This window comes from Trachurus japonicus, chromosome 16 (assembly GCF_045865225.1).
Source record: "Trachurus japonicus isolate A0001 chromosome 16, Traja_1.0".
Classification (NCBI taxonomy): domain Eukaryota; kingdom Metazoa; phylum Chordata; class Actinopteri; order Carangiformes; family Carangidae; genus Trachurus; species Trachurus japonicus.
Window position 1 is genome coordinate 9,297,116 of NC_140922.1, and position 16,122 is coordinate 9,313,237.

The following is a 16,122-nucleotide window of genomic DNA, read 5'->3' on the forward strand; positions in this document are numbered from 1 at the left end:
GTCTCCTTAGCAACTGGTAGCTTGGCATTGCAGTAATGAGCGTGCCCGGTGTGCCAGGCTTTGTGTCATGTTGGCATGTGTGTGTACAATGTAGCCTGCATGTTGGAGACAGCGAGAGAGTGTGTGCATAGGTGTGTGTGTGTGTGTGTGTGTGTGTGTGTGTGTGTGTGTGGTTGTTTGGTAGAGTTTGCCAGTTTAGGTGAGAGTTAAAATGTGTGATGTAGAGACACTACTTGGTGCTGTTCCAAAAAAAATTGCAAAGCTTATTTTATTATAATGTAACAAGAGCTGGCACTTGACTGACTCTACTTATCTTTTCTTTGTCTGTGTATGTGTGTGTGTGTGTGTGTGTGTGTTTGTGTGTTGTGCAGATATGTGCCTATGTTTCTGAGCATTTGCACATTATTTTTTTTCCCTCACCGTGATTGCGGTCATTCTTCTCTGTACTGTGAAATTGAAGCAATTAAAGGGACGATCCGATGAATTTTGCATGCCATGTGCATCGCTGCCTATGAGTTTCCTGCTCTGCTGAAATTAAATTAAACGGTGAGAATGATGTTTATTAAAGTGTGATCAGAGGTGTGCACTGACCTTTAGAATGTGGGAAATGAGATTCTCATTGTTATGAATGAGATTATGTGGAGGCCGAGTGTGAAAAAAGCCGGGGCCTGCACCGATTCCATTGTTGGCCATCAGTTTCTTTGTATATAGCGGAGGGAGGTTTCAATATAATCAACTCCACACTGAGCCTGTTGGCTATTAAATGGACTGATACACAAATATAGACACACAGGCGCTCACATAAATGCAGATTGACTCGCGCGGCGCTTGCACACACACGCATATCTTGCTGATCTTGTAAAAAGAGCTGTAAAAGCCTCTCCAGAAATGTGTTGGTCTTTAACAAAAGCATGGCAAGCCCAGTGGAAAATGTTAGTTTGCTCCCTAGACGAGGTGTGAAGTGCGAGCAGGCGGCCGGCCCCACAGGTGGCCCAGCCCAAACACCTGTTGTGTGAATACGCAGTGGGAGGGCGTGAGCTCTGCCTACCTTGCGGGTCCCGGTGGAAAAATCACACCCATGCTATACTGTGGCACATGCTCCTTCACGTGCCCACACCCACTCTGAGGCTCCCTCGTTTTGTGCGTGGGCGTCAGACGTGATGCCCAGATCGTGTCCCCACCGGAAACACTCAGCTGTCCCTGGCATGAGGCGAGCGGATTTTCCGATCCCCTATCCGGGTCTCAGATGCTCTACTAAGCTGTCAGCATCTATTTTTATCCACCAAAGCTGTGGCAGCCCTTCTCTATCCCACTCCCTGCCACCCTGATGCCAACCCTTCCCTCGGCGCCAGGGTGGGCACGGCTGATGAGTCGCCAGCCATTGGCTGCAATTAGTGCACAGTCAGGCAGGAATCCCCTACCAACTCCATTACACCCCTCTCCACAGCCACTTCCTGTTCTGAGGCTACCAGCCACACTACCACACACTTGCTTTCCATTTTAAGCCTTTTTATAAATGGCACTCCTGCAGTGTTGTGGAATAATGGGGTCGAATACAGAGCACCTTTCACAGTGCTTGAATCACTCTACTGTGCAAACTCAGTCTATTCAAGTACAATGGCAGCCAAGGGAACACACATTTGAATCGTACCTGTTTAGATTGGTGTTGAGATTAAGTGAAAGTTCTGTCTGTAATAGATGGGCCATTAGTGAAAAGTCCTTCAGTTACTTGGGCTCAGTTAATCTTTTCCTGTAAAAATACTATGGAAGACAGAAAAAAAAGAAAGCCTGAAGTTTTTGACTTTTTCCTGTTGGGTGTATTTATTCAGCACTAAATTACAAATGCTGCCAATCCTCCTCAGAGACCTCAAAGTGATACACTGAGATAGATGCATTTCCTAATCCCAGGTTTATTTCTTCTCCAACAAGGCCTGTAATGTGCCTTGCATGCCAATGCAGTCGTGACCACTGTTGTGGAGGCAATGATGACATGTGGCAGAGAAGTAACTGTTTCTCACCTCCTAATAAAAGAGACTCCTTTTTAATCTTTTCAATTTGATTGCATTCCAAAAACAGGGCTGTCTGCCCATCTGTCTCTCTTAAAGAAGTCTCCTAAAGGGATTTTAATCATCTGACTCTGGGCTGCTCAGGCAAATAGCTACATCTCTCTCCTTTCCTCTCCCTCTCTCTCTCTCTCTCCCTCTCTCTCTCACACGTGCATCCACACAAACAATTTCCAGTTTTCTTTCTTGTACTCACTGTCATACTCTCACTTGTCTTCTCTCACTCTCTGATGCACCATATCGTCTCTGCTCCATTGTGCCATATCTGTGCAGCCATTAGGCCCTTCAGTCCCTCTTCAAGTCCCCCTCAGACACATTAAATTCCCCCAACCCTATCCCTATTAATCCACATGGCTCTAAATTCTTTATTTCCCTTCAAAGGGACAACGCGAGCCGTGACATCAATCACGGAAAGCGAATATTTAGCCGCCGCTAATTTCCACCAATAGCCTGGAGACAGGCTTAGCTGACAAAACTCATTCCTGTGCTGAACAAAACTGCTTGTGTTGAAATCTCCCCTCCCCCTGATCCCTCCTGCCTTCTGCACAGGCAAAAACAGCATCACAATAAACACAGTTAGCGCTTCTGTTACTCCCCCTTGATTTAGGCTTATCAAATGAATGTGCACCATAGAGGGATACCCTTTGACAATACATAATGGCTCCATTCTGCATGAAATGGTTTGGTAATACCAGTCGAGTGTGGCAAACGGCTTTACCCGGTGCCACTACAAGAACAGCTGCTGTGTTCTTAGCTGGGCAAGCGCACCACGCTGCTTCACCCTTGAGGTTGTTTGAATCGGGTGAGTGGTTTCTTTTTGCCAGTTCCCAGACCCCACTCACAGTCCTTAGTTCCTCACTCAGTTCTGTTTGAATGAGTGCACATTCGCCACAAGTTGGGACCTATAAACTGTTTGACCCGTTTCCTCGCCTCTCTGTTAGTGAGCATGTGTGTGTGTGTGTGTGTGTGAGAGCGGGAAAAATCTCTGAGTGGGTTCTGATGGAGGGGGATGGGGACGAGTGGGGGGCATTTTGAGGGCACCCTTTTGTGTGGCTTGGAGGGGGCCCCTTGCGGAACCTCTATCTTCCCACCCACCCCCCCCACCAGGTCCCTCCACCTCCTGCTGTACCCCTTACCACAGCTGCACCCCATGCCAGTCAATCAGGTTATCCCAGACGAGCCTCCGCATCCCACGTACCAACCCCCTTACCCGTACGACATCTACCCCCACTGCTAATGGCTGATTGACATCTTGAAAGAGGGAAAGTGGGGCGTATCAGACATGAAGCGAGTTTGGGCGCCGTCATAAGCCTGTGGCAGTTAGACATTGTTAACAGTGGAATTACAAACAGTGGGGATATGGCATATTGAGCACCCATATTGGCCTCATAATGCAGGTGGTTTGTGTAGTTAGCCGTACCTTGATGTGTGCTAAGCTTCAGCACTGATAGCCATTAAACTTCATTGATTCACTACACTAAATAGGCCTCTCTAGTCCCTGAATCAAACTGAGTTTGCTTGGGGAAAAAAAGGGAGGCAGAGAGTAGAGCCATTGATTTGTATTGTACGATTTCCAGGGCCAGAGGAATGGCTTTTAAAGAGGTTATTATGGATGAATACGAGGAACCCCTTTCTGCTTATCGCCAAATGATGAACAATAATCTCTTAGATCAGATTCGCATACGAGGTTTCTACCTCTTTTTGGTTTGATCACATCAGTTCTTTCCTTGGATTCAAGAAAAAAAAACCTTTACATGTCAGTTCACCTGCGTGCTGTAGAAAAGTGTCAACATGTCAGATGTGAACAGAGCCAAAGCTTTTAATCTGAGGACAATGAGGCCTATCCTGTTGTCTAAATATCTAAATCAGCTATCAGGATTTTTAGGTCTTAATGAGAGTTGAACCCAAGCTGATTGTTTTTCTGCAACCAGTGGAACCCTTTCTCCCTTAATTGGCTTTGATTGTGCCATAAACGTTTACCTTTATCCTCTTTTAGTGTATTGTCAAATTAACCCCTTTCATTTTGATTTAGTTGTCTTTGTAGACTGATGACTGTGGATGTCCCTGATGACAAAACACTCACACCACTACTTATAACTCTGTCTGTTCTTCTCCGTATTATGGGACCCGGCAGTGCATCTCTCTGCATAAGCCCAGCCACAGCTTCATTCATTATTTAGAGCCCTCTCCACTAGGCCCATTGTATTAAAGAGGTATGATTTGAATAGGAAGTAGCTTCCTGGACCCGGGCGTGTGATGTGTGTGTTCCTCTGTCATTGTATGTTTCTGTGGGCTTCATCCGTCTGCCTCAGCAAGCCAGGGGGCTGAAAGAGAATTTCCATTTTATGAATATTTAATACATAATAAAGTTTTCAATTTTATTCTATTCAACCCGCAGGGGTAAAAATGTGGCAAAGCCGACCCTCAAGGACAGCACACAGAGTAAAGGTAGTCAAGTCGATGGAGGCATCAAAAATATGGTTAACATCAGCTCTCTACCTCAGAAATCATCTAATAAAACTCCCCCACACACAAACATTAGCAATAGTTTGATAGCACAACCTATAAGGATTTTATAGTGTGCACATTTCCCACATGTCAAACTCCCCTTACTCTGTATTACTATTGGATCATAGCATATCCGGCCTGCCCGCTGTGTCCGTGGTGACCTGGCATGGCTCTCTGTGAGACACCCAGCTGGGAGTGCCCCTGAATCAACTTGGGATTAGCCCAGGATTGTCTGGGATTACTCCGGGATGGAGGGGGATTAGCAGTGACTGCCTGTTTCGGGGGCGTGAGGGCCATAGGCTGGCCAAATTGCCCCTGACTCAGAGTCAGGGAACAGGAGGCGGATAGAACCACACCCGCAGTGGAACCACCTGCAACCTGTGCTATTCTTAGTTACTAAAATATACACACACAAACAGGATGACAGAGAAAAACATGTGGTGGAAAACTACATGACAGGAAGCCAGGAGCATGTAATGATGATGATGACGGCGGTGATGATGATGCCGTGGCTGACCACTATCCGAAATCTCTCAAATCTCTCTAGCAGGTGGATTCATCAGATAAAGAGGGTTTGGGATGATGACAAATCCCTCCAAGTTCAATGGGGCTGCTCTTCCCTTCATACGGGGATAAATCGAGATTTGAATCACACAGGTCACACAGAGTTTCAGCGTGAAGTGGTTCAGCTCTCTGAAAGATGCCCCATTTACAACGGGCTGCGGTGGAATGGCATGAAAGCTTACATATGTTTTAATTCAGGCATGCACAGGACTTGATGGGGATGATTTGGAGTGGTATGATAGGTGGATGATCCAGCCAGGGTGAGACAGGGAGTTGGCGCGGCACGTAGAGAAGCCGTCAGAAGCAGGGAGCGGGCATCCCCTGCGGACCTGCACTGCCGAGATGAAAGGCTGTTTAGTGTTGGAGCAGCAGCATCAAACAACCGCCTCCTCTTGCATCCTTTCCCCCATCCCCCACTCTCCCTCCATCGCTCCCTCTCCCTCACTCTCTCTTGATTCTCACCACAATATGATATAGTTCTGCACGTTTTTGCACGTTTACCCGGTTGCCATAGTTACTCAATGCTGGAGGTGTCACAGCAAGATAACCCAAGGAGGCATTCACAGATCACCTGAATTCAGTTCGCCTCCCATTTATGTGTTCTCTGCCGCAATTTGATTTATTTGTTTCCCTGCCGTGCAATTCAGTGTGAATACAAATAATCCGCAGCATAATGGAGATGGTGGAAATGTGAGTACCCCGCAATCTGAAACAATCTATTGTACCAGTATATTCCTAAACCACAGGAAGTGCTTTTGATTTGATATTTTCGTGCTTGAGCGTCAAAATGCCCCACACACAACAAAGAGCAAAATTGCAATGACAGACTCTGTTGCACATCAGGAACCCTCAGCATTCAGCAAGCCTTGAGATGTAAATGATAATAAAAAAAAACAACTATATCCTATGAATGCTTGAGTCAGTGACTGTACATGCTGATGCTGAGGATAATGGGAAAGTAATTGGTGACACACTGTATAATTGAAGGCATGGAGACTGAAAGCAGAAGTGGAAAATAACTTGTGTGCAAATGTGTGTATGAAATAAGAAAAAGGGAAAACCTAGACGAGTCTGAATACAGTATGTAGCACTCAGTGACAAAAAAAAGGGAAAGACGAAATGTGATAAAGACAAAACAAGGGAGGGAAAGGGAGATAGGGATTGAAGGTAGATGTCGGAGGGTGGGATACATCCATTAGCCTTGCTTGCTCCCGGCTCAATCTTGCGATACATCCCCCCATTCAAGCTACGAGAGTGAAAGAGACAGGGTTGGCACTAAGCCAGACTGGCACCGACTTCAAACACACAGTACACCCAACCGCAGCAGCTTACATCAGGCCGGCTGAAAGGAGAAGTAGAGGAGGACAGATGGATTGATGGAAATTAAAGTGGGAGGATTGACGTACATAAGGAGAGTGTCTCAAGACTGAGTCTCTGGTCGTTTCAGGTTCGTTGAGGCAGACTGGGTCTTCTTCTGTGGCAGCTTCAAACATGATGGTTTTTTTCATTGTGCTCTCAGTTTTCAGACTTTGGATGATGACAACTGTATAAAGGGTTGAATATACCAACTGTGTGTTTTATGTATTTATAATAGCAGGAAAAGGAGCCACCTGATAATTTGGCACACATTTTTCAGTGACTCAACACATATAGACTGAATGATTTATAAGCAGTGTTGACAGCTGTGGTTGTAATTATTTTTCGTCGTCATTGTTGATCTTTATGTCTGCTGTCAGAAATTCTTATTTTTCTATGGAACATTTTACACAAATCTAACACAAATTTCACTGATTTAATGTGTATGTCTTAGAAAAGCAGTTTGTCTACAAACAATGTGTTTCTCTCATCTCTTTATAGAACTCCATCCGGCACAACCTCTCCCTCCACACGCGCTTCATCCGGGTGCAGAACGAGGGGACTGGGAAGAGTTCCTGGTGGATGCTGAATCCAGACGGAGGGAAGATGGGCAAGTCCCCGCGCCGGCGAGCAGTCTCCATGGACAACAGCACCAAGTACCTAAAAAGCAAGGGTCGTATAAGAGGAAAGAGGGTTGGCCGCCCCGGGATAGGAGCGGGGTCTGCTGTGGTGGGGCTCCAGGGGTCCCCTGACCACAACAGCCCTCCACAGAAAGGCCTCCCGGGAGCTGGAGGTGCATCCGGGACAGATGGAGAGTTTGACGCCTGGACAGACCTTCACTCCAGGGCCAGTTCGTCAGCCTCCACCCTGAGCGGGCGTCTGTCACCCATCCTGGCTGAGGAAGAACCCGAGGAACCAGAGGAGAGCGGCCTGTCTTGCTCAACCTCCCCCCACCTCTACCCCTCGCCGACCAGTGCCCGCTCTCCATCCATGGGGGCAGGGAATCGCTGTCCTCCCCTTGAGCAGCTGCCTCAGCTGGCCAACCTGACAGGTGCCATCAGTCTGGATGAGCAGCTGATGGAGGATACTTACCATCGCCATCACCCACATCAGCAGCAGCACCAGCAGCATGCGGCTGTTGGAAGACACAAGCACCAAACTCCTGTCTACCACTACAGCTCTGGAGTGAAAGGACAGAGCTCCTATGGTGCAGGCGTGTATGGAGCAACAGGCATGGGGATGCTGCGCCACCACTCGCCCATGCAGACCATTCAGGAGAACAAGCCGGCTAGTTTCTCTGGGACCATGCGGGCGTACTCCAGTACCAATGCTCTACAGAGTCTGCTAACGGGGGGTCCAGCAGGGCAGCAGTACTGCTCGAAGGACATGATGCTGGGACAGGAGAGGGAAAGCCATCCTATGATCGGTCAAGCTAGCAATGGAGTAGGCTCCACCCATCACAGCCACCACCCTGGTCACCCGAACGGCCACAGCCACAGCCACAATGGACCTCATAGTCACAGCTCAGCTCATAGCCATAACAGAACTCACAGCCATACTCCCAGTCACAATCACAACAGTGTAACCAACCACAACCACAGCTCACCTCACAGTCTCGCTCACAACAGTCACAACCTCAACCAGAGCCATAACCACACGCCCCCCCGGGCCGCGGCCCTCACCCCACGTGGCAACGGCAATCAGCTGCAGGCCTACAACCACAAAGCTCCCTACTTGTACAGCCCCCCATCGCACGCCCACCTCCCAGCGTCCACCACCCTCCCCCCAAACCCAGCAGGTATGCTCGGCATGCCCCAGGACTCCTGTCACGTGGCCGCCGCCCCGCACCCGCACCCCCGTCACAACCATTACCCCGACCCACAGCACCAAGGCGTGACTAACGGACCTTATCACCATGGCCAGGGGATGGGGAATGGTAACGCTGGTAGCAACTACCACAGCTACCACCAACCTCACCCCCACGAGAGACTACCGGCCGACTTGGACATTGACATGTTCCACGGTAGCTTGGACTGCGACGTGGAGTCCATCCTCCTCCATGACATTATGGACTCTGGGGAGGAGATGGACTTTAACTTTGACTGCTCCCTAGCCCAGGGCGTGGGCATTGGCATGGGCATGGGCATGGGGGTGACCATGGGCATGGGGATGGGGATGAGCAGTCTGGCCAGTCCACAGCAAGCTCATAGCAACCAGAGTTGGGTGCCTGGCTGAAGGACCCTCAGAAAGAACTACCCCACCCACGAAGCACTGTGTTCAACTGTGACATTCCTGACTTGACACAGAGACTATACGACCAACACTCTCGTCTCTTCTTTGTTGTCTTGACAGTTCTTCTGTCAACTTCCCCCTCCTCTTTTAACCCCCCCCCCCCTCCCCAAGAGATCTAGTTCATGTCACATTAGGTTTTTCCTTGTATTAGCTATACTGTGATGACAATCTCTCAGCTGTGCTTGCCCAACATCGCTTCTCATCTACCATGAGAACTGAACTCTCAATGCACTTTATTGCAAGTGGGTCACATCTCACAGTGTAACACGTTCACAGAGCGGATCAGGCAGAGCTTGGCATGTTTTGTAAGGTGGCTGCAGGATTTAATGGGAACAAATGAGGAAATCACAAGTGCTGTTGATAAAATGTCAGATCTTGGCGTTGAATTAAAATTGGACTCCTATTCACCTTATGCTGTCACTGTCAGTGGTGATGTCTTTTTCTTTTTAAAATAAATCCATGGTTCCTCTGGTTTTTAAGTTTGAGCGCAAAACCCTAGACATTTCCTTTTCCTCATCTGTTGCCATGGAAATGTTGAAATATGAATTAATACAATATTGTTCAATTCAACCCAGATTTGACACTGGTTTAAAGTATTGGTACAGCATATTTGATCTGAAACTAGTTTACTGTTTTCAGACATTCGGTACATTCATCAGTTCCAGTCCTGTTATTCACAGCTACATAGTCCTTGGCACTTTGACTTTTTTCTTTTGAATGTTTCATCAATGCCCTTTTGCCATTCGTTAGAGAATATTGTCACTACATCATTAAATGGATTCTATCATTACTGGATAGCATGCAATTTGGTGAATTAAAATGTTGTATCACCTTGTCTCACCTGCTCTTCTCGTGGCACTCTCTCTCTCTTTCCTTCTCTCTCTCTCTCTCTCTCTCTCTTTCCTTCTCTCTCTCTCTTTCTCTCCCTCTCTTTCTGCCTGCCAGTGGAGACAAAGTGACCATTCCTCACACCAGGCCATTAATGTGGCTTGATTGAAATTCAGCATCTTGCTTTTAATCTCCAAAGTGATGCGGCATCGATGCGTCATTATTGAGATTCTAACGCGTTGTCCTACCATCTCTCACCCCGGCCGTCCGGGCCGCCACTTGCCCCTCCGACTTAATGTGCCAAGAAAGCGAGACAAAAGTGTGATTAACGCCAAGTCACTCTGCCTGCTGTCCTGCTCTGAGAAGGGCCAATGTCACTGTCCGCTTGCCTGCTCACAGAGGGTACAAACAAAGAAAAGATGGAGACAAGGAGAGAACAAAAGTCTGTTGTTGCAGTGGGATCAATCATCAGCCTCAGTTTTCATGCTCTTTGGGCGTGTGCGTCTGAAAACAGGTAGTGTACTCGTATTGTAACTCATCTCCATTATCTGTATTTTGTGTTCCCTTGTTCCCATGTTTTCAGTGCTTCTACCCTGAGCTTCAAATGTTCAAAAAGGTGCAAAGGGAGGAGATTTAAGGAGAAAACAATCAGCCAATCTGAGTGGCATGAGTCTATGTCAAACAGGGTTGTGACGCCCCACAGCTGTCCACATCCACTTTTTGTGTGTTTATTCTGTTGTCTTGTAGTTGTTGTTGTATTGTTGAAATTCTAAGGACCAACAAGAACAGCGCTGAAATATCCACAGCGTAAGGGTAGAATTCAATGGTGAAATGATCTTGGTAGTGCAGTACGACCTTCCTATACTCCTATACCGTGCACCCCTCGCATATATGTGCTCTGCTCAATTGTTTCTGTGTTTGCGAGTGGGGAGGGGGGGGGATCTGAAACTGGCCTTGTGAGAAAAAAAAAAGAGGACATCCCTATTCTCTAGTTCACTCAAGGAGACTCTGCGCTTGGTCTGTACCAAGAACGGCACACAAAGGAAAAAGGAGAGGTGGATGGGGGCGGGGGAGTGTAAGGGTGGGGTGGGGGTTATTGTTACAGCCAAAGGTCAAGCACGGCACAGACTATCAGACCCATTATTGAGGTAAATACTTATATTTCAGGGCTTTTAGCCACACTGGTTCCAGCTAATCTCTGTGGAAAATGCGTGGAATTTTCTAAGCAAATGGGCCTCACAAAGCAGTTATGTTCTAACCTATGCTACAGACATTTAGCGATGCCCTGCTATTGGAAAGAGAGCTATATATGATGTCTAATTTTCCTATATTTATTTATGAAAGAGATTGGTCTTTGTCACTCCTAAATGTGGTCGTTGTTTGAGTCAACTCCTGTCCCCTTTCTCTCTTTTTCGTTTTCTCTGTTTTTTAAGATGTCACTCGCTCCCGTTTCCCCTTTTACTGACTTTTATTTTGTACAAAATCTATATATTAAGAATATTGTATAATAGTTTTTAAAATCTCAAAAGAATATCAGTTTTGTTGTCTATTTCTTTTTTAAGAGAATGTATCTCATCATCTGGTGACTGTTAAATAAATGAAATTAAAAGAAAGGTCTGTGTCTTGTTGCATTTGTGTGACCATGACCATGAAGATAGATTTGTTTGTTGTTTTTTAATGAACACACAAGAAAGTTTGCTCATGATTCAGTGTCTGAAGTGGATTTTTCTGTGCGCACTTGTCAGGTGCAGTTACTCTCATATACAATAGCTGATGAGATGAATGAATATGTGCTGCTTGATAGCTTATACCTTCATTGTTTCATTCCTCCTTTCAGACATGCAGACAACCCCTGCAGTTGTGTGACACCAACTTGCTGCGTGGGAGGCACATAGAGTGGGCTGTAGGAATAAAAAAAGAAAGGGGGGGGGGGGTAAAAAAAAAAAAGGACTTTCACATATGTCAGGAAGCATCACTTTGCTGGAGACTGCAAGAGAAAGAAGGAGAGGAATAGGTGAGTTTGTGTGAGTCTGTGAAAGAGAGAGAGATAGTACTTGACAGACAGACAAAACAAGGAGGCACCCAGGCAGCCAGACAGAGTTGGCAGGATTGGAGTAATAGGTGTGTATATCTGTGTGTGTGTGTGTGTGTGTGTCATAAGGCTTGTTATGGCCCATGAAGCGGTATAGGTTGGCCACAGCTGTCCCAGTCCCATTGGAGGCGTTTTCACAGGAGGAGTGTGCAGCGCTACGGCGCCATACTGCCAGGCCCCAGGGGAGCCCCCGCCTCTACACTCACTCAGACATTTACACACACACATACATAGACTCACACCACACATGCACATTCACGCACATACATTTCAAAATACCACAAATTCACACATTTACACAAAGAGGCACACAGCGTGGTTATGAAACCATGTGCACCGACACGCACACTGAAACAGACATTTCTCACTTAGATGTACAGTTTTAATTGACTCCACTTGGTAAAGCCTCTCTGCAGGGAAACAAGTGAGAAGTAGAGGGAAAGAGAAGGATATAGGTGTGGAGACAAGAAGCCTGCCAGTGTGTATTTAAAGCTAAAGATGCTTGACACAAAAATACACAATTAAAAAGTGTTTTGTTTTGGGGGTTTTGGTGGTGCTGGTAGTGGTGCCTGATGAGCTCAAACGTGCTTCAGTAACTTTATAAGATAATTTCACATGGTAATTTTCACAATTAGACCAAACTGAGTGAGTGTAACTGAGACTGAGAGCTTGGCATACGTCCAAAATCTTACTCTTCACAGCCTATCTCCAGAGAGAGGTGGAGGTTGAGGTAGACAGGAAGGCAGTCCAGTCCAGGTGCTGTGCCTCGGGGAGGGTCTGCTCTTCTGTTCCTCATTATCAGAGAGAGAGAGAGAGAGGCTGTGCTACAGTGTCATTATTCATCCACTCAAGCATCTGGGAGGAAGTCCTTCCATGCTTGGCCCAGTGATATTGTTGTAGAGACCGCCCTTGGAGCTAAAGGCTGGCTGGGGACACTGCTAACTGCTAACAGACAGACCCACCCAGGCAAGGCTCCAGGGTACAGATGTCCTTGAGTGCTTATGAGGATTCAGCACTTCTCACTTTCCGGCCGAGCTGCAAAGTGAAAAACTGCTATATCTCCAAAATTCAATTGTTCACAGAAATGATTAATTCTCCAATATGGGAGGGTGGAGTTTGATGCAATGCCTCCAGAATAAGTGTCAAGACTTATTCTCAGCCACTGCAGCCACAATAAAAAAAAAATCTATTTTTAATAATCACCATCAACATTTATTAGGATTTAACATCTCAAAACATAATCTTCAGGAGAAAAAAAAACAAAGGTACAAGGCAAAAACATTGTAAAAGCAAGGTCAAAGCACTGATTATAAGCATTACATAATATAAAGTATAAACATGACTTTTGGCATGTAGCTAAGCTCCACAGACATATGGCCTGTCTTTAAAACTGATGATTAAAGCCTTAAAATCAGTTTTGAAGCTAACATGTAACCAGTCTAAAGGCGCAGAGGTTTGGGAAATATAATCTTGTTTGTGACTGATGAAAAAACACAGAGTTAAGGTAATCTAAACAAGGAGGGATTAAAATATGGATGACTTTCTGCAGACCAGTGGAGGATAAAAACATTTAATTGTGGAAATCATGCCTCTCGTGATGGGGGAACAAAAACATCAGACATGCAAAGTTCTTTTACTCCAACATGTTGTGGTGTTGTCCTGAGGACACCAAATGATCCTAAAGACTGTCCTCAAAATTGACTCCATATGGGAAAATAGCTCAGAGAGGACACCACGGGACCACCAGGAGAGGGTTGCTGCCGGCTGAGCTGTTGAATTCGGGGATGATATGTTGTATTTTTGAAGCCAAAGCTAACAAGTTGCAGAAGTATTGTGCTCATGCTCCCGGAATTATGCGAAGAATCAAGATAACTGAAGGCCACGGCTTGATTTAAAATAATCAGAATGGAGCACTGTGCTTTTATCTGCTGCTAAACTAAGGCCAAGAACGATCTTTGTGCTCAGAATTTCTGAGATTATTCTGAAAGATATCATTTGTTCTGAACAAGTACAGCAAAGCACTTAAGAGACAGGTGGTTCACAGGATCAAGCGTTGGACTCTTGTTTTCTTTAAGAGGCGCTTATCCATTCAAGGTTCATTTAGACTTAGGAAAAACATGGGACTGTCCTTTCAAGACAAATACCAATATCAGTCCCCAGATTATGATCTAAGAATATGATACATCAAGAAATGCTGGCAAACATTATAGCAAGTTCCCAGTGTTTTAGGAAAGTAGTCATTCACTATATAAAACAGACTTTTCTGCTGGGTTAGCTGTGAATTGTAGTATCTCTTTTATTTCGTGCTCTCAAAGCGGCAGCAGCATAAAGAATATAGTCAGAGAAGAGGTGTTAAAATGGCAAACAAGCTCCTTGGGGTTGAGCTGAGGCACAGGGGTAGTGTTAGAGGCTGCTGTCAGAAAGGCCTCTGAGATTTTCCTGCTGAAAGTAGAGTTAAAAGCTGTGGGTCTGATGCACAAAGCCTGGAACAATGGTAAAAGACAACAGCGTGTGGAAAAACTGGCCTCATGAACCGACAGAAAACATTTCTTCAAAGACAAACAATTGACGGATTTCTCAGTCTGTTTCTCACTAAACGGCACATTTAAAGATTTCATATTACGTAAAATGTTGTGTCGAAGTTTATCAATTTATTTCTAGCAACTCTGGAAAAGCATGAAAGAATGCACCATTTAGTTTTAAGGCTGTATAAACTCCACCACAGTGAAGTCTTTGCATCGCGTCTGATGGCTTGAATTTTCCACACATCGATGTAAACAAACCTTAACAGCATCAGCAAACATTAATAACTCAGATTCAGTTTTCCTCTAGTGTTTGCCCCTGTATTAAAACGCCTGTCAATCAGTTTGGGAGTGATAAGAGTTTCCAGTCCTGTGTTTCTGCTCGTGAAGATGCTCATTTCTTCATTTTCTGCACCTTAATCACGAGGAGTGAATTGCCATTGCACATGAACCTACTCTAGAAATGAGCCGTTTAGCGCTTTTCATAATAGATGCTTTGGGGATATCAGTGCATCAACCATGCAATCAACTACTTCTTGTCAGCTCTAGCTGAAAAATAGATTGAATATCTTACTAAGATAAATCAAGGCCAATTATCTTTAAACAAGTCTAATAATCTAGTGCATATGGTGCTTGATAACAGTATTTATCTTTAATAAGAAAAAAATTTGTTACTAATCCCTCCAAAACAGAACCTTGTGACTATCCTAGATTTGTATTTGCCATAAGAATCTTTAGAAATTCATCGTACAGTAGTTGCTTGAAGGCTTGTTCAAGAAGATGTTTTACTGTAGTTTGGATTCATTCCAACCACAAAGCACACTGAAGCAATGCAGAGAGACGATAGAATGAATAGAGGACCCCAGCTCGTCTAGGTCTTCAGGTTGGGATATAATGTGTGGCGTAGGGAACTGGAAACCTGTGTTAAACCAGGAGGCATATGTTCAAAACCCATGCTTCCACCTTGCTCAAGGTTTCCCAAGACAAGACAATAAACCTGTCCAAGCTCCAGGGTCCCTACAAGATCTGACTCACCTCTGCAGGGACTGTGTGGTGGATAGATGGGCTCTCTGTTCAGTGATCAATATAGGATACTCAAAAGATATCCAACAGTTGCTTTCTGCTCAGGATCGGGTTGCATCAGCTATTTATTTTTTGGAATTTTATCTGTGAAGTCGTTCTCAGTAACCACTAGCTAGATTCAAAGGAGCGATTTACTAAATCAGGTTGCATCATTAAAACTTAAACGTCTAAGCCAGGAAAGACTTAAGAAGTAATGAGAAAATCAGCTGCTGAGGAACATCTGCAGGCTCAACAGGAAAACACAAGCTGTAATATAACTTCCCTTTAGAAGCCATTTAGGAGAGGAACGATATTTCAAACTTACCTGATGTAGGTAGCCTATTTCATTTATGTATGCAGAGGAAAATATTTGATTGGGGTATTTTTAATTAGAGGTGTATTATGTATTATTGGCTTTTACATTTACTAGTCTGTACTTTCATGAATCTGGTGTCTTTAATATATTAACTTCTTGTGTTTATGTAAAACATAACCTCCAGATGCTTTTCATCAGCTTTTAGTTGAAATGTGTTATGCAACTATAGTGAGTCCACAAGACCAATATGATAACATGGTGTTATTCAAATTTAAAGGTTTTTGTGTTTTTGTGTAGTCGGGACATTTCTGGGCAGAAGTGGGTGTGTTCTCCCTAGTATCCATGGCTTCCAGTCGCTGTTTTGGTGGTTGTAGCAAATATTCAAACGAGAACTTTGAAGGCCGAAGTGTAGAAGGGTTCCATCATGTGAACAGCAGTAGAACATGGGTCAGTCATGGATGTATTACATTATCATGGTCAGTCCTGACAACTGCTGTCAATGGCAGGGGGTGTGCGCAG

The 16,122-nt window shown here is 45.3% G+C and overlaps 1 protein-coding gene across 1 annotated transcript in view; it reads left to right on the forward strand.

The window, feature by feature from the left end:
* Positions 1–11,224, forward strand: part of LOC146971696 (forkhead box protein O6-like) — a 32,726-nt gene extending 21,502 nt beyond the window's left edge. Inside the window, exon 2 of the mRNA XM_085801113.1 lies at positions 6,993–11,224. Within this exon, the coding sequence (XP_085657239.1) occupies positions 6,993–8,726 (1,734 nt within the window). The 3' untranslated portion in view covers positions 8,727–11,224. The remainder of the gene's footprint in view (positions 1–6,992) is intronic.
* Positions 11,225–16,122: the final 4,898 nt, after the last annotated feature.